This window comes from Copadichromis virginalis, linkage group LG20 (assembly GCF_057382275.1).
Source record: "Copadichromis virginalis isolate Kocher_CV1m ecotype Utaka linkage group LG20, C_Virginalis_male_GT1.1, whole genome shotgun sequence".
Lineage (NCBI taxonomy): Eukaryota > Metazoa > Chordata > Actinopteri > Cichliformes > Cichlidae > Copadichromis > Copadichromis virginalis.
Genome location: NC_140637.1, coordinates 6,950,477 through 6,972,700, shown reverse-complemented (window position 1 = coordinate 6,972,700; position 22,224 = coordinate 6,950,477). Strand labels below are relative to the sequence as shown.

General features: G+C 39.6%; 2 protein-coding genes across 4 annotated transcripts in view; one reads left to right on the top strand and one right to left on the bottom strand.

Moving 5' to 3' along the window:
- Positions 1-1,077: 1,077 nt before the first annotated feature.
- On the top strand, positions 1,078-5,668 carry LOC146684171 (uncharacterized). Its single transcript, XM_085442778.1, has 6 exons — positions 1,078-1,325; positions 1,411-1,482; positions 4,094-4,165; positions 4,567-4,650; positions 4,736-4,867; positions 4,951-5,668. Exons 1-6 carry the CDS (start codon positions 1,082-1,084, stop codon positions 5,229-5,231), a joined length of 885 nt encoding a protein of 294 aa, XP_085298904.1. The 5' UTR covers positions 1,078-1,081; the 3' UTR covers positions 5,232-5,668.
- A 1,715-nt stretch (positions 5,669-7,383) lies between these two features.
- Positions 7,384-22,224, bottom strand: part of prdm16 (PR domain containing 16) — a 171,944-nt gene continuing 157,103 nt past the window's right edge. The window contains exons 6-17 of one of the 3 annotated variants that reach the window (XM_085442777.1): positions 20,870-21,071; positions 20,624-20,789; positions 20,289-20,442; positions 18,074-19,718; positions 17,846-17,933; positions 15,804-15,976; positions 15,625-15,702; positions 15,168-15,337; positions 14,575-14,746; positions 11,675-11,938; positions 10,990-11,170; positions 7,384-10,562 (exon numbers count right to left, since the gene is read on the bottom strand). In XM_085442777.1, coding sequence (XP_085298903.1) covers positions 10,428-10,562; positions 10,990-11,170; positions 11,675-11,938; positions 14,575-14,746; positions 15,168-15,337; positions 15,625-15,702; positions 15,804-15,976; positions 17,846-17,933; positions 18,074-19,718; positions 20,289-20,442; positions 20,624-20,789; positions 20,870-21,071 — 3,428 coding nt within the window. In that variant the 3' untranslated portion in view covers positions 7,384-10,427. The remainder of the gene's footprint in view (positions 10,563-10,989; positions 11,171-11,674; positions 11,939-14,574; positions 14,747-15,167; positions 15,338-15,624; positions 15,703-15,803; positions 15,977-17,845; positions 17,934-18,073; positions 19,719-20,288; positions 20,443-20,623; positions 20,790-20,869; positions 21,072-22,224) is intronic. The other 2 variants (XM_085442775.1, XM_085442776.1) reach the window with 2 other exon arrangements.

The window sequence follows — 22,224 nt, the reverse complement described above, 5'->3', positions numbered from 1 at the left end:
GGTAACTGATGCTGGACTAAGCAGAGTTGCAAAAAAAAAAAAAAAAAAGACACGCTGAACAGGCTAATCAGAGTAAAGATTTTGGATGGGCAAAAGAATGCTGAAAAAAATATTCGAGAGAGATAAATCTAAGTTTGAGTTCTTTTGATCCCAAGGAACATTTGTGGGAAGTATTGACAAAGATATGCTATGCTATATTTATGCTATCTTTATATCTGTAAATATATATATATAAAATTAAATTGATTGAGGGATTGAAGAGGTATTGAGAAATGAAGGGGACCACTATATTTGGCAATGCCATGCAATGTCTTGTCAACACTTAGAAGTACAGAATTATTGAAATCTTCTTGAAGAACACTGGCTTTATATATAAAAAGAAAAACAACAGCAAAAACAACAAAAAATATGCTACATATCCCAAATACAGTAAGAGTCATTAATCACTCCTGTATCTAAGTCACAGTGGCCTTTTTGTAACCGTACCTATATACTGTTTTTAACCACAAAACCACTGGAAAACACTACAGACATACACCCAAGAGTCAGAGTCTAAACCCAACCAAATTATTGATTATCACATTTCTAGATGAAAGATTTTTTTGTTAAATGTTTATAGGCCCGTGAGTCTTTGGCACTGGCACTGCAGAATAGTTCTGTCTGTAGTAAAATCCATCATCTATTTTCTTGCCCACTTATAGAGTTCAAATGTGGGTTTGTTGGAGCCTGTCCCTGCTGTTATTTGGCAAAAGGTGGAGTACACCCAGGACTGAGCCCGAGTCTACCACATGGCCAACACAGAAAGACAGACCACCATTCACAATCCCATCTATAGTTGATTCAAAATAATTTATTTTCATTTGATGAATGAAAAATGTGTTGTTATTAAAAAACTGGGATTTTTTTTATACTTACAACATTTTGAGTGTAGTGTAAATACGACAAGTCCAAAGTAACAGTGCTATCTCCTGGGAATGTTTCTGATGAAACATCCATGGTAATGATTGACCAGACAGTCACCGACATTAAAGACACTATATAAGGCTGGAGTTAAGAAAAAACACTGAACTGCACAAACTCCATGAGATCCAACATGACAGTGTTTTTTCCATTGTTGCTGCTAATCTGCACTCTCTCTACAGTTCAACTTGAAATAAACTCTGACAGCAAAATTATTCCACTTTTAAATCAGGGAATGGAAACAGCACAAACCTCTGACCCTGAGCAAACATGTAAACCTGACATCAATTCTGTTCTGAGAGAGATGAGTGCCTTGTTGGCTGAACTGAAAGCAGAGATTAGACACTTACAGAAAGAGAATGAAGGTACAGTAGTATGTAATGGCACAAGAAACCACTGCTTTAATTCACTGAATTATGTCTTACTTTTAATTTTTTTCTGTTTTTTTAGCACAGGCAGCTAAGGTCAGAGAACTGGAGTTACAAAAGACGGAGTTGGACAAGCTGAAAGAACAGCACGAAGGTTAGTTTTGGGTGAATAGTTTATTTTTATTGGGGTTTCTCTGTGTCTGGTTGCTGTGTTAGATTTTACTCCCTATAAGCAACAAATTGGAACATTGTCAGAAGACTCGTGTTTCAAAGGAAACATTTACTGTACCTGAAAATTAAAAAAATTAAGGAACTTATGAATCTGTTATCTGTTTGTATGCCATAAATGATATGTTTCTGATAAGTGCTGTCAGTTTGATGAGTTTACAAAATGTATTTGATGTTGTCAAATTTGTGTTTTTTAATTTCCCCTTTGAAGCCTTCAGTCAGCCATATTTCAGACTGAGCCATCACTTCATGGTTAGAATAAGTTTGACCTCTTAAACTTTCAGTTAGTACTGATGCTGTTTCTCAATGTCATAGTACTTAATAAGCAATTTTCTGCCAGAATCGTTAGTCAAAGATTTCAAATAGATTAACAGTGGCTGCAAGTTGATTTAGTTAAACCAGTAGATTAGATCTACTTGACTTTCATCACAATGTGTGATTCAATGGAAAAGATACACCTTTATAACAGCAATGTGAACTGTCAGTCTGCTGTAAATAGTTTTTTGGGCCATCCACTTCTTCTTTTGTCGAATTTCCTCACATTTCTTAAATAAACTTTGCACACCATACTGATATAAACCAAGTCTTCAGCTGATAACTTGGGAGTCATCTTGTTGGTGCACAAATACTATTCATTGTCCATCGAACTATGCTATCTTTGGTCAGTTTCATAGATTCAACTAAAGAAATCTGAACCAATTATGTGTTTTTGAGACAGACTCCTTCTAAATGAGTGAAAAAGCAGCCTATGTCCAAAGAACAACTTTGAAAGGCTTTCAGAAAACCTGGAGAACTATTGCTCAAGACTATAAAAAGAAAGTCATTTTAAAAAAAACTAAAAGGAAATGAGGGGTAGCTCAAGGCCATAGTAGGTCAGAAGTATCAAGTGTTATCTTCTGCACGTGTTTATAATAAAATAATTCTGCCAATGATTGACCCAAAATTCTTGACAATCAAGACGCTATATAAGGCTGGACCTAAGACAGAAACAACAGTAAACTGGACACTATGAGTTGTAAGATGACAACAGCCAGGCTTGAAACAGAGTCTGACAATGAAATAATTCCACAGTTAACGGAAACTGGATCCCAGGAGAGAGGACAAGCAAAAGCTTCTGATCAACAACACAACTGTGTTACTGACATCAATTCTGTGCTGAGAGAGATGAGTGCCTTGTTGGGTGCACTGAAGGTTGAAGTGAGATACTTGCGAGAAGACAATGAAGGTAAAGTATAATGTGTGGCCTGAGAATCCATTTAATTAAACCACTGGCATGGTGTCTGCAAATATGTCATGCTATTTTTAATTATCTATTTATTTATTTAGAACAAGCAGCTAAGGTGAGAGAACTGGAGTTGCAAAAGACTGAGCTGGACAAGCTGAAGGAACAATATCAAGGTATATATACTCAGCAGTGAAAAATTAAGGAAAACTGAGTAGGACAAGAGAATCTCATTGAACTAAGTTACTCTAAACATAACATAGCGGGAACACTAAAACATAGATGCTTACCTTATTATATATCAGTGAGAAGCATACTCAAGTTGCAGTTTAACTAGTAGCAATACACCAGCATTCTGGACCTTTTTCAGGTGATCCAGGGATGATTTGCTCAGCATATAGAATAAATAATTGTAATAATCAAGATGTGATGCATGTTTGGTTGCTTGCATTTTGTACTGAGAAACAGGATATATGTCCTGTGAGGGACAGATTCCCCAATAAATATTTAAGTTTTAGTATAAATAAGCGTCCTATCACATTCTCAGCAAATACTGGAGGAGTGAGGTCACTTACAAGCACACACAACAAATTTTGCATTGCATTTCTGAAGTAGCTTGTAAATTACAGTAATCGCAGTAACAATCAACTGGCTATTGGCTCCAACAGAAAATGGGCCTATATATATATATATATATATATATAATTTTATTTAATTTTTTTCAAAGACTCTTAAGTAATTGGATAGTGTACTGATGACCACTTTCATGGCCGGGTAAGGCCCTTTCCCTCATTGTTTCCTGACAAACATAAGGGAAAAGGACCTGTAGTTGATTCTAACTGTATTTGTTTGCTAGATTTCTCAATATGAGGACCAGAGAGATATAGATAGATATAGATTTCTACCCAAACTGAGTGTGACACGCAGCAACTGAATCAAAGGCCTAGAAGAACATCTCAAGGAAAGACAGCATTTGGTGATGTCTGTGGGTTCTTGACTTCATGAAGTGATTGTACTTAAAATTATGTTAATTTGTCAAATTGTAATACCAAAGTAGTTATTTCAATACTTTTATTAAACACATTGAATGAAAGCTGCAGGTCTGCATTTCACTCACATCTTGATTCTTTAATTTAAAATCCATTGTGGTGTGTGCAGAGACAGAATTACACAAAAAACAACCAAAAACAACCCAAACCTAACAGTAGTATATTACAGCAATTAAACTAATGGGAAAAGTGCTTCCAACTACTGAGCTGAACCATATATCATCTCTTTTATTTCTTCTTCTTCTTTTTATCACTCTCTTTGTCAGCACAAGCAGCTAAGGTGAAAGAATTGGAGTTGCTAAGGGCAGAAATGGATAAGCTGAAGCAAGAGAGCCAAGGTATATACGTCTGTGCTCACAAGTTTGCATACACTCATCACAGACATGAATGTCGTAATGAAGTTTGAGCTCTTAATCATTTCTTTAAACTTCTTAAAGTTTTTCCAGGGTGAAATGATGGTGTCTCATACATCTTTAATTTCTTTAAATAACAAGAATTGGATGCACAAGTAACTGTAACCCACACAGGGGTCATAATTTATACATGCATGCTAAAATATACACATACAGCCACACTAGTATTTAGTTAATTGTCTCCTAGCAAATCCCACTTCAACCAGGTACATTGTGTTGCACTGAGAAATAGTTAGCTCAAAAGCTTAGCAACAAGTGATTTTATTAAAAATGTTCATAGTCAAACAGTATCTTTTTAAAAAATGTAATTATTCATTTAATTCCAGCACAAGGAGGAGAGCTAATCACCATTAAAAGTAGGGCAAACATCACAGAAAACCAGGTGGAGGTCCTGAAGAGAGAAGCAGAAGGTTTGTTGAACAGGAAACAATCTCATTATTGAAACAGTTACTGGAACATAAGTCACTTTAACACGTGTGTTTCTCTCTCTCTCAGTCAAACGTGTGGCTTTCTCAGCCTCTCTGTTAGGCACAGGCTCACAAAATATTGGACCATTTAACACATACATGCCTCTGGTCTTCAAATATGTTGTTTCCAATATTGGAAATGCCTATAATTCACACACAGGTACTCAAATACATACATTTTTAGAATTAATTTGATTTGATGACAATGTTTACTCCATTTAAATTTTTAAAAATGTCCCACAGGTTCCTTCACTGCACCAGTAAGAGGAGCGTACCACTTTGAATTTTATGTATATGGACATCATTCACATCCTTCAGGGGCTGTGTTGGTCAAGAATGGAGAGCACGTCTTTATTGCATACGAACATTCGAGCAGTCCTCATTCAGTCAGTTCTTCTAATGGTGTCACATTGCTACTAGAGGTAGGAGATGTGGTGTTTTTGCGACTGTGGAATGGCGCTTGGATTTTTGACAATGAAAATCGGCACAGCACGTTCAGTGGACATCTGCTTTTCCCCATGTGAGAAGAAAAACAGCCTAAGATATCTGTGCAAGCACACTCTACCAGTGTATTAGTTACTCTGCATTTTTTCTAGATATGAAGCTGACTGAGCAGCCACAAGTATGAATATGTAAACTATCATCATGTTTTCTTACTTTGTTTAGCCTTTTATTTAATTGTTGGCAAATTTTGTTTTTTAAAAAGAGAGATTGGGTTAAATGTTTTCTTTTGCTTTTGCTTCTTCTTCTACTTTTTAAAAAAAGTTGAATAGTATCAGACCCACTTAAACACAAATTACGCACATGTAAATACCTTGTGATTTATAAAACCATGTTAATATAGCACGATCTATTTCCTTAGAAAGCAAAGACAGAAAGAAAGCTAGACATTACTGTAACTGTAACTGTTTTAATCCTTTGCTTGTCAATTTACAGTCAATTAAACAAATAGCTAACTTTATTTTTTCATCTTCATGAAAAACTCCTGCAATGTCCCACAGAGTTTACACTTTTGGCTTACACCTGGATTTCTTACATCAACACTTGGCTGCCATTAAGTATGGCTTCTGTTTTACACCTGCACTACTACAACTCAGCACAGACTTCATCCAACACATACATTCCCACCATTTGATTGGAAATATGGAAAAGCTGTAACTAATGCGTCACAAACACATATTATTGCCAACTTGTTTGCAGTTTAACTTTCTCCCAAATGAAAGAGTCTATTCCAACTAACTTACAACATTAATAACAATGCAGCACCTGCTTATTTAAAGTTTTTATGCAACTGACTTTGATACCGACTGCTTTTAAATCCATAGTCTGGCTCTATTTTCTATTTCACAGCTCTTAACCTCATATTTTTCACTTGGACCTCAAATCACAGAACACATTTCTCCTGAATGTACCATTCACCTCTAATCCCGCTGGACTTGTATTTAAACTGAGTTAATGGCTCAATTAAAACACATCCTAACCTAAATGTAGAATTGTTTATGTACTAAATTTCAAAGAATAAATCAATAGCGTATAAGAAGGATTTGGGGTACAAAAAACAACAACAACCCAAAACTTAATATAATCCTCAATGTAAAGCCCACAGCAGCAAAATAATATTTAACAAAATATGAACATTATGATTTTTTTTGTTTAATTTTTCCTCCACACTTTGCTGGGTGATGAGTTCACTGCATTTTTCTTCAAAAGGTGATAAGTTATTGAGTGTGAACCTTTGGGCAATGTTTCCTCCTGACTACATTTTCATGTAGATCGTGTTTGTATACTGGCACGACAGTGTCAATCAAATCTTTCTTTCTACCCAGTAGTTTTGCACGTTTAACTACATCTAAATCTAAAAGGGTTTCTAGATTTTTGTTTGACCTCAACAACTACAAAAGAAACTGCCATTTCTTAAACACAATTTAATCAGTAGAAACTGCAATTTGGGAAGAATTACAATAATTTTTATTTTTAATTTTTTTTAAAGTTAATCTCCACCATGTGCCCAATTGGCTGGACATCCAACACTTAATTCAACTTTTTTATTTCCATGAGTTAAAGGTGAGAAGGTTATATTTATGACAAAAAACAATTTCTATAGCGATATAATAATTAAATTCAATATTTTTCACACAATGAGCAAAATAAGTAATTTAAAGGGACTTATAAGGTCAAGGCAAATAATACTGTGTGTAAGTTCTGTTAGTAAGAAGCAAAAATGCTCTTTTAGAAAATAAACCTTATTGAAAGTATCTTACACCAGGCCTCAATTCAGCCTCTCACTCTCTTTAAGCTTCACAAACAGGAGGACTGAACTGGTTAGAGTGGCTGCTTTGAGTGGAGGGAAACTGCTCAAAGCATTGTCACCTTTGTTTGCTGAGCAGTGACTATTTCAGGCACTTCTAGCCCACAAATAAACAACGGAGGACTCATTTAAAAAGCACACAGGTTTTATTGCATATCAATTTCATGTATAAATTCTTCATAGCATTGGAAAGATTACATTTGGTATACATTGCTATTCTACAGAATTAACATCAGAGTCATATCTTTTCAATGAAATTTCTCTAAAGTACATCTGCAATAATCACAAGCATCAAAAGAACTGCAATTTCAGAATTGTTCAATATTATTCTACAATCCTTTATTGTTTTTCATTATGTCTTCTCTGACAAGTCTTTTCTAAGTCTTTCGGGACCACCTGTCCAAACATCTGTAAGGCAGTCAGAAGTTGAAGTCAAACATACTAACCTAACCACATGTACAATAAGTGCATCTACGAATTTCTTTTTTTTTCCTTCTTTTCTTTTTTTTTAAAATTTTTAATTTTTTTGATTTGATACACGTTTCACAAATGGACATCATTATGACTGCTAACACGTCATGCACAATAAATTTTTTTTTGTTTGCTTTCAATAAACATAACAGAGGCGATATACAACTCAGATTTTAACAAAACAAGCACCATCCATTTAAACCCATATTTTTCAATGATTTTTTTTCTTCAGACAAATGCACCATGTTTTTCATTCTTTAAAATACTATACAGTTAAAAAGAAACTATGTATATTTTTTACTTTCTCCTGTAACAGCGGGGGCAAACAGCAACCATCTTCTATTTTGCTGAAACATATTTCAGTGACCACTTGCCAGAATACGTTCTGAAGCTGGCAAAATGAAATACCTATATGCCTTCAGTTCCTTTGCTTTACACAGCGCGTACTTATTACAGTAGTCCATGACAAGAATTACTACAAACAGTCAACCTTAAAACTTAATGACCCAAGTCTTTACATTTTGTAACCACGAGTTGGAAAGCAATGCATTTACCATGAATTGAATCTCATTCAGTAGAATTATATAAAAAGAAGACATCTGTCTTTAGAAAACTGAGATGATGCAGCAGTCCTAGCATCACACTACCACCTACTGTCATGAAGAAAAATTACAGTGCTTCTGTTATCCTTACCTCTCCATGTTGAGCACAACATGCCCATCTAGTGAAAGTGAAACCAAATGTATCTGTTCTAACATTCAGGGACCTAAGCATGATCAATTATTGGCTTGGACCCATATGATTTAAGTGCTATTTTCAAAATACAGCATCAGGCCTAGTTAGAAAAGTCCCAGTATGCGGAGAGGAACAGTGATCAACAATGCCCACGCTCCACCTTTTTGCAGCTATCTACAGTAAATTACTCACGCCCCTCCACGGCACAGCTACCTTGTAGACCATATGGAATGAGTTTTCAGTATGACCTCAGAAGAAGAATTTCAGATTAAGAAGTTATCAAGTGTTTCGGTTTTCCCCATCCAGCTAGACAGCTAGACATTTAATTTGAATGGACCGACCAGCAGAATTACGATGCCCGTTTTAATACTTTCTGTGGTTTGTTTTTATCAGTTCTTTTGGTTTAATGAGTTGTTGTCTTTCTTCTCAAATAGTCAGTGATTATGCCATGTTCGTGCAGTTGTGGCTGTGTGCGTTTGAATTTTAGACCGTATAAAATTGGACAACTCATTAAAAAAACAAAAAACAACAGTATTTGTTGGTTATAAGACATGTATTAAATCTGAAACAGATGAAAGGGGGAGCTCGATGTTGTAGAAACTACTCAGATTCAATAGTGTAACAATGTAATGCCCTTTTCATGACATCCATAACGAAGGTTGTCCAAGCCTGCCCCCTTTAGTACTTGAACCATTTTGAACAAGACACATTCAGCCTACTGGGTAAAATGGTTCAACTAAAACAAGGAAATAAAAAGGCTAAACACTGCAGGATGTTTCAATGCCAAATAGGATCTAAGACTAACTACAGCTATATTTCACTATAAATAAAATCAATTAATTTCATGTTTTTTGTTTTTTTGTTTTATTTTGTTTTTGTTTTGATTTTGTATTTTTTTCTCATTTTGGCACACTAACCCATCAAAACCAGAGATTCTGAATCTCCCTCATGTTCTGATAGTTTACCATTCCTTCAGCAACAAGAAACGAGGGATAAAATGACTTCTTCATTTTCACTCCCCCTGCCATGACAAAACAACCAAAAATAAATACAAACACACACTTCTGAAATCAAATATATAAGCGCTTAGTAAGAAAGAAAAAACAAAGAAACTATGACAGCAAATGCAAGCCCCTTGGAAATGAAATGATTGTCAGAGAACAAAACATTTTCTATGGGTTATTTGGCACATACCACTCTTCCTATGAACATCTAGGTTAATTTGTACATCATATGACATATCATACAATTTTGGTCCTTCTCTAAATTAATTATATTAACAATTAAGCACTGCAGTGCCTACGAAGAAACAATACTGTGTAAGAGGAAAGAAAAATTAATGTGAATAAAATTAACAAATGACAATGAAACAAGCAGAGAAAGACTTTCCTCATTTTTTTTCTGAACATGATTTAAATCCATTTTCAGCATGATCAAGTTTGAATAACCAATTACAATGGCTAGTGGCCCAGATAACTCATTGAAAGCACATTTGAACGTAGAATAAAATTCTTTAAAAAAAAAAAAAAAAATCAACAGTCTATTGTATCTGCCAATTCTTTAACTAACATTTAGTGTGGTGCTATTGTTGATTCTGCTGTTACTACTGAAACAAAATCAGTAAATAAGTCACCCATGGTTGGTGGAGGAAACACGGAGACAGCGGTCAACACTCTCACTCTATTCTTGGTGAAACAGTGCCAACTTGTGGACATGCAGTGCCAATGCAGCATGTCTCTGCAGTGTTTGTAGTAGGCGGTGTATACAGACTTTAGAGACGTATCAGTCATTAAGAGTCTTTATGAGAGCCTTACGCAGGGTCTCTGTGGTGCTGCGGTAAGCCTTGTGCACTTGGGGAGGATCAGAGTAATGCAGAGTTTCAATGCTATTGAGAAGCATTCATCATGTCCTTCACATCAACAGGAGCTTAGCAGTGCGTTCGCTTTGACAGTCTTTGCAAGACCCTTCACCTGGGGGAAAATCTTCCCCTTCTTTCTTTAACAAACACTCACACACAGACACACACACACAAAACAAGCACACACATCCACACAAACTCATTCTTCCTATCTTGAATGTGTATGACAATGAAATCTTCTCCATCATCCTTTGTCTTGCCCCCTACTCATGTCCACTCAGTCTTTCTGTTCCTCCTCCTACTCTTCCTCCCACCTTTTCTCTCTCTCTCTCTCTTTCTCTCTCTCGCTTAGATGTGGTTGAGTGGGTGAAAGCTGCTCGTCTCAGACGGTCCACCTCCCATGCTCAGCCAAGCGTCCAGAGAGTTCTGGGAGGGCGCGTGCAAAGGGTTGTTCTCAGAGAGAGACAGCATCATTGCATAAGCCTGTGAAAGAAGAAGACGGATGATTTTTAGGAAAATACAGAAACTTCAGTAAGCTTTCATTGTGTCCAACGACACGTCCAGAAATTAAAGGATTACAGTACATCTGGTTGCTGGTGTTTCACTCAACTGTGATTATCTTCGAATTTCATGACTTTATACCTTGTAACAAAATTTAATTAAATTGTTTTAAAACTTAATACACCAGCAACGAATAGAGAAGGTTGTAGGTGATGTGTTAGTAAGTTAAGTGAAATACAAAGATATAGGAAAGTAGGAAGAGAGGTGCTGTTTAGCTCCTGAAAATGTGAAAGCATCCATCTCATCCCTGATCTTTCTTTCCAGTCAACATATTTTGCCCTTCCTCCTATTTTATCTGAGCGACTCGGCCCTTCCTCTTTTAACGGACATCCAAAAGCCAGTCACATACCTGGGTTTTAGCCTGTCTGTACAATGTCTCTTTCAATGCCTCAGATTCTAGCGAAGTGTTAAAAATGTCTTTAACATCGAAAGGCTGCTCGTCACTGGCTGCTTTACGTAAACCATCCAAGCTCTTGGGAAAGCTGGGCAGTGCCTCCAGGTCCAAGAGAGAGCCCTCCTCCTCTATACACCTGCACACCGAAGCATGGGTGGATGGAAGAAATAGGGCAGCGTGGATGGGTTGGTTGGAGGATGGATAGAAAAAATTGATGGAAAGATATAAAAAACAGGGATGGAACAGATGGCGAGTTAATTAGGGGAGGGAGAATGTGAAGTGAAGAGAAAAGTAAAGGTATGATTAATAAAAGGGATCAACGGACAGCAGAAATAAAGTGGAAGAAAAGGGTTGAAGAGTTTAAAGAGTAGTTAAAGAAACTAGCCTAATCAAAGCACTTGACTTTGGGTTACATATCTGAGAATCTGTGTAGGGGACATTTTTAGTACATGTGTTATCCCTGTTTGCCCTTGTCGATTTACAGTGCTCTTTAGGAAATGCATTAGTTGGATTGTTAAGTATTGCAAATTTTGTTAAAACTCAACATTTGCTGTACATTTTTGTGGTTGTTTGGGATATATTGGGGTAAATCTTGTCAATGAACTTGGACCTTTTCTGCTAATTTAAAACAGACAAATACCTGCGAGTGTGTTCATAGCTCATCCCTAATGGAGCCGCCTCTGCCTCTGCCTCTTCTTCTTCCTCATCCTCCTCATACACTCCTGTTGTGACAGGAGACGGGGACTCGGGCGCCTCGTCGTGCGACTTCTCCGTCAGGCTGCCTTCCTCCTCCTCTTCATCGTCACCCTCCACTTCCTCTTCCTCTTCCTCCAGACCCTGGAGACCTAGCTTGGAGTTGGACAAACTGTGGCTGGGAGGGTGCTCCTCCTCAGGCTGGTCTGATCTGCGGAGGGATCAAAGGTCAGAGGAGGGAGGAAATGTTAGAAGTGCGACATCTGAGTTAAAGAGGTTTGAGTCTCCCAAGCCAATCAGGAGGGGCCAGAAGGAAACAATGGGAACACAGAAAAGTTGAATCGTGGTCAGTATAGTGGCCTGGATTTTAGTTAAAAACACATGTAGACAAACCAAATGGGAGTTTGATTTTTTAAAAATATGATTTCTAGTGTAAATTCCTGATTTTCTTTTTTTTTTTTTTTTTACTTTTTTACCACAAATGATCAAAATGTAAGATAGAGGCTATGTCCACTCTTGAGCTGGCTGGGCGGCTGTTACCATTTCCTAACCTTTTAACGATCTGACTCATCATGAGTAGCAAGAGAAACAAAAATAATCTAATGACAGCATGTAAAGTCTAACTCCCGAGTCCACACAAACAACATGGGTGCTGACAGTCTGCCTGGACTTTTCCGATGGCCCACAGATGATTAATTGACCCGCTCCTCACAAACAGACCAGGGCATGGTCCACCTCAGACTAAGTCCTCTATGCCCCTCAACGCTTTGTAGTGGTGGAACACAGTTTGCACGACTGAAGGAAGATGATGGCTTGGCTGCAAACAGGCTATCAGCACACTACCATTACGACCTGCCATCTGTACATTTTCCAGCTTGCACCCCAATACCCCCTCCCCCGCTTCCATCACCCCCAGACCACGATGTCATGGCTCATGATATCATTTCCTTTGGGATGGCAAATTTACCCCTTTCATTTTTTGCCACACAGTGGACATTTATCAAATCAGACAGGGTTACCTCTGGGAAGGGGTGCACGGGGACAGGATTGGGTCACGCAGACTGGGTGAGTGAATGTGGGTAGAGGGACTTTGTGAGATTGGAGGGGGGTTCTTCTCTTTCAGTCTAGATTAAATATCACCATAATCAAATTGCAGCGCTGGCTGGCGGGGAAAAAGTACATGCCTGCGAATGGAGAGAGAAGCGTAGCTCTGACATAGGGGGCCCTGGGTTTTGTCATTTAGTCTAAACACGTCAGTTGGGTGTTTGTGTTAGCAGACTGGGGCTATGGGTACACAGTGAGTGGATAGGGGAAGAGCTCAATCATCAGTGGATCTCTTAGATAAATGCCTCAACCCGAGTCCCCCTTAGGGTCCAAACTGAGAGCTATTGCAGCCCGGTCTCAGATGAGGGAGCAGCTCCAACTCTAGTTTTATCCAAACCTAAAACTCAAGCCAAAGGCGGTGAGTCCTTACACACTGTGGTGGAGCTGAAAATATGCGTGCACACCTATACTCCCTAACTTTTCTCATTCTGTCCCACCCTGTGAGCAGCAGTGCTGCCTCAGCAACTACAGCATCACCAGTTTGGAAACAGGTCAAAGTTTTATACAAAAATAAAGGCTCCCAGGGGCTTTTATTTTGACTGGCCATGATGCTGAAAAGGGAATTTTGAAGGGGGTGGGGAACTGTGATGTGGGGGCAGCTAGGAGTGATTATAGATAGTCATCCATGAATGTGTGTTTGTGTTCAGCATTTGACTTCAGTCACTCAGAGGGAGAATAAACAGCAGGCTGTCTGGTGGGAGGACAGAAAGCACAACACTTAGTCTGAATTACAGATATTAAAATGTCAGACGAGGTTGTTGTGGATGAGACTCGGTATTGATCCCAGATGGCAGAGGGGCTAAACTGCCACTGTGTCTTTTGGACATAATGCATGTTGACAAGAAAAAAGGGGGTGTGGGGGAGAATGAGGAAGTGGCAGGCAGAAAGTGAGACTACCAGAAAGGAATCCAGAATGAGACGAAGGCAGAATCAATGCAAGAGAGCAAACCAGAAAATCGCCCTTCTTTTATTTCCCAAAACACAATTCTTGCCCTTTTCTGTTAACTATAAAAGCCTTTCAGAACTTAAAGCAGGAAGTTTCCATTTTTATGAGGATATTTAAAAAAAAGAAACCTGTTTTTTTTTTTTAAATAAAAAACAGTTTTCCTTACTTTATAAGCAAGTTACAAAATTTTTAGAGTGCAGCGAAACTAACAGGGTTAACACTTGTGCTACTGGTCTGCAGGGTATTTAGAACTGAGCATGACATTCACAAACACATTATATAAACTTTAAACATTAAAGAAACTAAAATGTGTGAAAATTGGTATACTGAACAATTACAGTTATGTTTTACATTTAAAAAATGAAAGGTGAAAAATTAAGAAAACCTTTTTTTTTTCATTTATTTTAGTGCAATGGTACTAAGTGTGTTCTAGCCACTAGGGAGCGCTGTGTACCAATTTCATGGATCTGTACTGTTGATTGCGGGAAGGAGGAAGGCGCTAGAGATGTAGAAGAGCAGCTGTTTACTTTAACTGAACAAACTTTTTGTTTGTTTTTCTGGATTTTCATACCTAAGATTAGATGTCCTAAATAAAGGAGATACATTACAACATTCCTGACAACATCTGACAAGTTCTTTCTGCTGTAGTTAGGATTAATGTTAAATTCAGGATGAGGTCGGGTGAGAATCTAAGCTTGACAGAAAAGAGTTAGCCACATGGATGGAAAGTAATCGCTGGAGATCTCTGTGAGAATCATGGTACAAATATAATTTTTGTGAGCGGGTTTTCATCTTACCTTTTATCCGTGGAGCTGGAGGCCTGGTTCATCTCACTGTTGGAAATGAAGTTGCGGATTTCTGAGAAGTACGAGTCCTCCTTCTCATCTAAAAGTGCATGATTTTCTGGCTCTGAGTTTGGCGAGGAGATGGTCGTTCCTAAGTTGGAAAGCATCCCAGACTGTTGGCTCACTGTTGGGGAAAGAGATGTAGACACACACATCCATATGCATAAAAACACATGGACACACACACGCAGACAGCCCACATACCATACCAAGACACACAAGCATCATTAGTGTGATGATCATCGCACAGTTATTTAATTTAGGAAAATATCAGAGGCAAAACACACAATTACTAACATTTAAACACTAAGATCGTGCACAGCTCTCGTGACATTTTTTTGACAAACAGAAAAAAAATGTTTACAGAAATCTGTGTGGAAGATAAACATGATAGCAAAAAGGTTTTATATAAGTTATGCTCTTTTCTGACAGTTTTTCAATAACCCATGTGTGAAAATGGATTCAAACAATCAACTAAGCAAACACTTCCTGTTTATTGACTACATTACTAGTTCGCACAGCCATCATTGCAGTTGCAAACTGACCAGGAATGTTCTCGTGCTCGTGCTTCTTGAGATGGCGATCGAGGTTGGTTTGCTGACCAAAGCAGCGGTTGCACAAGTGACACTTGAAGGGTTTCTCCTTGTTATGGATATTGCGGACATGGCGTTGAAGATTGGATGAGATGCTGAATGAACGGTCACAGTATTTACACCTGACGAAGAAGAACAGGGGTATTTAAATGTCAGCTGAAAGTGCAGTAGAGTGAGAAGGGCCCTAAAGATGTATTATTTATCTGCTGAGTTGAGCAAGAAACCACTTAAGGCTCTTGTGATTTGCTTAAAAGTATTCACTTTGTTTTTTCTCTGAAGTTTCACAGAAAGAGACGTACCAAACAAAGTAAAGGCAGGTTTGAAAAATAGCCGTGACAAAGGGAAATATGTCAACTACGGTATTTCAGAAACTTTCAAGACTCTCTGAATTAAAAATAGAAAGGAATACCTGTAGGGCTGTTCCCCTGTGTGTGTCCGCAAATGTCTGGTGAGATTTGCTGAGCGAGGGAAGATTTTCCCACAGTACCTAGAGCAAAAGGACAATGAGGATGAGTGAGCATACGGCATGGTGCACTTTCACATTTGCACATATTCCACCAACTAGTTTAAATGAAAAGGGGTGCAGACCTGCACGCGTAGCGTTCCTTTCCCTTGCGAAGGATGGCATCTGAGAGGGAAGGTGGTGGTGAGCGGAAGTTGAACAGCGGATGGGCCGAGTGTTGCAGCGAATTGGGCGGTGCGTCCAGTTTTAGTGCTCCAAAGCCGTCCAGCTTATCTGTCATGTTCTCCATTGCTGACATCTAGGGAATAAGAAGATTTCAAAAAGTTGAGAAATTTTTTGTTTCATGTTTTAAAAACTGGATAAAAATAATTCAACCAGAGTTTGTATTATTTACCGTGTTATGGGTTCAATTATAAAGTTTATAAGGGCAGTTTTAATTTTTTGCACGTAGCGTGTGTTACATCATGATGGCAGCATGTTTATGTGTATTAAAAACAGAAAAGAAAGCACTGAAAACAAAGGGACAATTTAAGAAAGAACATGGAGTGAGAGAAAGATACAGGGAGGAAGCTTTGAGGAAGCAGCATATCAGAGGTTAGCCTTGTTGTTTGTACTCAAGGCATGTCACCTCCTTGACCTATAACACATTCACAAATGCCCAAGTACTGTTTCTCCAGTGCCCCCCTCTCTGTACAACCTCAGCTTCTACTAATGCTTTGTTCTCTACTTCTTACCTTCTTCTGCCAAAGCTGCTGTTGCAAGCCTGCAAACTGGCTAAATGAGGCATTCAAGAGCCATGACTGGAGCAATACAATATAGTTTGTGATACCCCCAACTGATAGCCGCTTCCCTCCCCCCCCTAGAAGCTTGTGAACAAAAGAGGCCAGTTATGTAGGAGTTTATTTGCCAAAAACAGCTTACATCCTTCCTTTTTTTAGTGAATACGGGACGGGAGAGACACAGGGACAGACACTCCGTCTCGATGTGTTTATTCGCAGTCTGAGAACGGGTGCAAGGGGGAGCGGGGTGATTCCGTCATGAGACTGAATTAGAGGTGGCATTGTGTTTGGATCACTGACAGGATCACAGCTGAGACGCTCAAATATGAAAAAAGTTTTTGCAGGGCAGCCTGCGAAAAGTTCGCAATCTACGAGATGATGAGATGAGATTTTAAAGGATGAAAAGGAAATCTGTTTGATGCTTAGAGCCTTGTCATGACATCATGTTTTTAAGATTTTGTACCCGGGTTTAGGGTAATTGAAAAAAGGTACCAATACAAAAAAAAAATAAAAAATTCTTGCAATTTACCTTAAAAAAAAACTATGTTGGCTAACGATATGACATCACGCATGTGAGATATGCAAACGCATGTTCATGTGTAAATGTATCTGTCTGCATGTGCACCAGATGTGTGTATTGCAAAGTCACGGTTGATAGAGGACACAGATTTCCAGGTCAGATTAAACCGTTTCCCCAATGAGAGCCCCCCATTCTCCTGGACACAAACACAGGATGTCCTTGACGGACACGGTGTTATTATCTAGCCAGCCAGCCAGGCACAGAGAAAAGAAAAAAAAACTCTGAGGGGTTTGAGTTATTAGCTTGCCTGTGGGCTCCCACTACATGAAACAATGCCACAACTAAGATTAGCGTGGCCAAGAGAGGCAGTTTGTTACAATTCAAATGGTTATTATTCTCTCTTTTATTAATACTATCATTGCTTGTAATCAAGATATGTAGAGGTGGGGAAGGTCTGGGGACAGTGGAACAATGTGACTGATTATCAAAGGGCAGCGATAACAGGCTGTGTCTTCTGAAAAAAGGTAAAGCTGACGAGGTACACAGGCGCCATTCCGTAAACAAAGGAAGAAATCATACAGAACCCTTGAGAAAATAACATCAACACTTTGGAATGATGGCGCTTGGGTCCTATCAATTCAGGTTTAAGCAGCGTGGGAGGCAGGAGTGAGGTATTTTCACATAATACATAGTTTGAAAATAATAGTCAATACTATCTGGGAATAATCAGCTTGTATGCAATACCTGGCGGTCAATTCCCCTGCTTGTTAGTCTCTTGGTGTACTTTCAGTTTAATGTGCACGTAGCATTTACTGTTTCTTAAAAAGAATAGTCTCAAACCAAGCTAGGTCATGTGTGCACTATGTACCTGGGGATGGAAGAGTGGCGGCGAGGGCCGGAGGAACTTGTCCTTCAGAGCTCCTACCGGGTCGAGTAGCTTCCTCTTCTCCACCCTGCTGGACCAATATCAAGGCAGAGGGTTACGTACCAAGGTCAAACTTCATCTAGAATGCCCAACCTCATATTCTTCAATGCATCTACAAAAACGCCTTGATGTTGGTTGTGGAAGTGTCTGGTCTAATCCGGGCTGAAATACCTGTATATGGGGTCCATGAAGAATGCTGAGGGCTTGGCATAGTGCAGTGGTGGTGGCTGGTGTGGCTGTGCCTGGGGCTGCTGGTGCTGGGTGATGGTTGATTGGTGCAAAGACTGTGAATGAGGGTGTGGAAAACCAGATGGAGTTTCATCCTTGATTGAGACCCCTTTTCCACCTCCATAGATGTGGTTCTTTCGATTATGGGGCTCAGCTGGCACACCATTATGACTCCCTCGGCTCCGGCTGCCAATGCTGAGGTCCAATGGCTGTTCTTCACTGCTAGATATTGCTAAATGTCCACTACTGCTCCCAGTACTATTGTTGGGGTTTGAGGTGTTTGTTGGTGTTGAAGGAGCTATCTTGGCCTCCTTGGGTTTCGTGGTGAGATCGAACGGTGATTCTGCTGTGGGAGCAGGAGCTGCCGGGGAACTAGAAACCATTTTGTGCAGTTGCTCACGAGGTGACTTGGGCTCTGCTTTAAAAAACATGCTAGGATTGAGAGCACCTCGATCAGCACTAAAAGGGTAGAGGGAGTTGTGGAAGTTGGGCAGGAACTGGAAGGGAAACATGGAATGATAGGGCAGTGGACCCATCTTCTTCTCCTGATGAAGTCCAATCAAACCTGGACCAAAATATTTCTCTGCAATAGAAGCGATGGCTTTTATGGAATCAGTGGTGGCTGCATTGGAATTTGTGGTGGTTGTGGGCGGGAGGGCTTGCTCATCGGGTGGGGGGAAGAAGGAGTGTTGCGATGCAGAAGCAAGAAACGGACGATCAATCGACAGGTTCCCTGAACTAGACATGGCTGATATCAATGCACGGTTTGTGTCTTCTAACTGGTGTGCCTCTTGGCTTGATACAGTGCCAGACGGCTTCCTTCTTTTACCACTTCTCTCACGCTCACTCTCTCCATCACTTTCCAGGTCAGAGCCGTCCCCTGAAGCAGTACCTGTGGTGGTGTCCAAATCTGTCCCACTTGTGGTATTGACATCTTCAAGGTCACTACCGTCAGACATATCTGCCATCTTTGATTTTGGTTTGGCTTCTCCACTAGAAGACAAATCCAGTTTATTCTCTTTCTCTTTGTCTTCGTGCTGACTCAAACTGTTAACACCATTGCCATTTGTGGAACTAACTAGAGACAATGGAGGAGCATCTAGAGGACTCTGAGGCAGCTTCACCTCCTGACTGCTGCTCAGCGGGCTCTTTATCAGTGGACTGGCCGGTAATAAAGGAGGTCGTGGATATAGCGATGGGGGAAAAATACCTGGGAAACCATGTGGGAGGGATGGGAAGCCGTGGGGTCCTGGGGAGAAGGGCAAGCCAGCATGAGGATGAGGTCGGGAAGGAAAGTAGTCAGTGAAGCCTAAACCTGACTGGTTTAAACCAGAAAGGTGGGGATGGTGGGACTTAGCCTTAGCCATGATTGGGCTGGAGCTCATGGGGATGCCAGGGTTGAACATCCCTGCTGGAGAGCCATAATGGTTTTTGCCCTCACAAAAGCGACGGTGCTTGTTGAGGGAGGAGGTAGTGCTGAACAACTGCCCACAGTCTTTACATTTGATCTGGGTGCGGCAGTCAGCATGCATACGCTTGTGGCGACAGAGGTTGGAGAACTGGGTGTAGGATTTGTGGCACACCTCGCCTGGGGGAACAAAAAGATGCAGCCCACCAGGGCCTAGTTAAACCAGTTTTAACACTGTCTCTAACTTTGTATACCAAAGCAACAGTAACATGAACATTTAAATGTAAACGGCTGTTGAAAAAAAGGTTTTAGGAAAGGAAGGAGCTGGTTCGTATGGACAGGATAACTTACACAATCTGAAAAAAAGTGGTCTTGATTTAGTTTGTATATATTTTACTTCCAAATAATTACTGCACACATGTAACAGATAAAATAAATAAAATACATATGTGAGGGCTGTTTTTTTCCCCCTTACTGTAAAACACTCCATTTCCAATTTAAGGTCTGTCATGTTGTTTTAAGTTTGACAAAAAAGAGCTTAGGTAACCAGATCAAATCTATTATTCACATTGTATAATGAAATTTATTGCAGGGCAAATACGACCTTTGTGCCTGCAAACAAGCTGGTGTACATAGAAAAAAAAGAGAGACTGGATAATGAGTGAGGTTAAACGAGGTAGGAAAAAAAAGTCTCAAATAAATAAATTGTTATGAAAAAGGTGATCATTAACTTCCGAAGCCCTTACTTACAGCTAAAGGGTTTGACACTACTGTGGATGTGCTTATGCTGCTTGAGGCCTGACGAGGTGGCAAAGGTCTTGCCACATTCAGGGCATGTGTGAGCGCGGGCCCCCACGTGTTGAGAGCGGATGTGACGCTGAAGGTTACTGGGATCTGTGAACACCTGAAATTTAAAACAAGTGTATAAAAAAAAAATGCAAGGTATGCCATGACTAACAATGCTAAAAAAATTACACAAAATTCCCCTTTTTGTATTTTGTAAAAACATAAGCAGACTTTTCATTTCTTTGTCTTCTTAAAGAACTACTAACAGATAAAGCCTGTGTGTCCTGTGCACAACTTACGTGGCGGGTATGCTGTACCTTATCACAGTTTTCACACTCAAAGCGCTTGCCACTGTCATGTGACATCTGGTGACGGATGAGGTTGGACTTCCAGTTGAAGGCTTTGGGGCACTGGTCGCACTTGTACTCCCTCTCTTCTGTGTGAACTATCATGTGTTGTCCCAGACTTGATTGAGAAAACACAAACTCATCAGCAAATCAGTCAATGAATCACATTTGTAGCACAATGAATGGGCTGAACTTCACCTGTACTCATTGGGAAAGATCTTCTCACAGTCTTTACACTCATGGACAGGATCGTCGCTGTCCTCACGTTCCTGTTTGAAGTCGTCTCTTAGTGCGTCAAAGATGGAGCCAGCACTGGAGCATGAATACTTCTGATGCCGCCGCAGCTCAAGTGTTGAGGAGAACAGCTCATCACAGTCTTCACAGCGGTACATCTGCTCGTCTGCACGCAAACACACCCATACACAAGGGTTTGTTTAGCCACAACACAGCTTTCTATATGTATAATACATCAAACATGTACGTAACTAAGAGATATGTATTTAAAAAAAACATTTCTCGTCATAACCTTTTCCGAAGTTTCACTATTGATGTAGGAAATCTTAAGTAAATAGAAATGATTAATAATTAGTTTTTGTAACTTTGTAACTTTTGTAACTTTTTCAAATTGTCAACATTTTAATTACAAGCTAAGACCACCTACAAGCAACGCTAATTGCTGACATTTAATTGTGCTTTTAATCTGTGCAAAAAATACAACATTTTTCGCTATCAGATTCAACACACTATCAAAATGTGCAATGCAAAATAAGCTTATTTGCATCTTAGTATGCCAACTCATGTTGGCAGAGATGCAGAACCAATTGTCTAAAATGTATAGAAAGATAAAAACTGATAATAACACTCAGCAAAAAGAAGAATCTCATCTTGTTTTGTGTTTCAGTCGCAGCTGTATAGACAGGTTTAACAAATGGTAAAAACAACCCCATAAAATGGAAATCAATTAGCAGTGAAATGTAACCGTCATTAAAACTGTTAATTACTTGTTAAAACAAGTGTTTGCTTTAGAGTGTTGGTGTAATAGCACACAGAGGAAACAATAGGGGCTGGTCTTCCCCTTCCATGTTGATAACCTTTACAATACTTCTCACCAACAAGGTCAAATGCATAAAACTCGGACCAGCTCTTTCAATAGCAAGTTCCTGAGTCCGACGCCAAGTTCAACAGATCAGGGGAAAGCCCAGCGGAGTGTCTGTGTGCAAATGCATAAACAAGTGTACACGTGTGTGTGTGCGCGCGCACGAGTGTGTGTGTAAGTGTGCTTATGTTTCCAAAATGAGCCAAAATGAACAGAGGTAAGCAGGGCCACGGTGGCGCCGACCCCATGGTGATTTCAGCGCCAACCTGCCATACCCTCTTTGGCATGACCCAAGCAGCCAGCGTCTGAGTCGGCCCCCCAGGTGTCCCAACATGCCACACACACCCATCCATCAATTCAAGCTGTACTAAATGAGTTTATCCAAAATGACTTACAGTGCATGGCTCACCTGCTTTCTACTGCATGTGGCCGTTTATCCAGCTGGAACTTCTTGGAC

Coding starts and splice junctions, on each gene's coding strand:
- LOC146684171 (XM_085442778.1), top strand. CDS start 1,082: ATGAGATCCAACATGACAGTGTTTTTTCCATTGTTGCTGCTAATCTGC. Junction 1,326..1,410: donor CTTACAGAAAGAGAATGAAG/GTACAGTAGTAT, acceptor CTGTTTTTTTAG/CACAGGCAGCTAAGGTCAGA. Junction 4,166..4,566: donor GCTGAAGCAAGAGAGCCAAG/GTATATACGTCT, acceptor ATTTAATTCCAG/CACAAGGAGGAGAGCTAATC.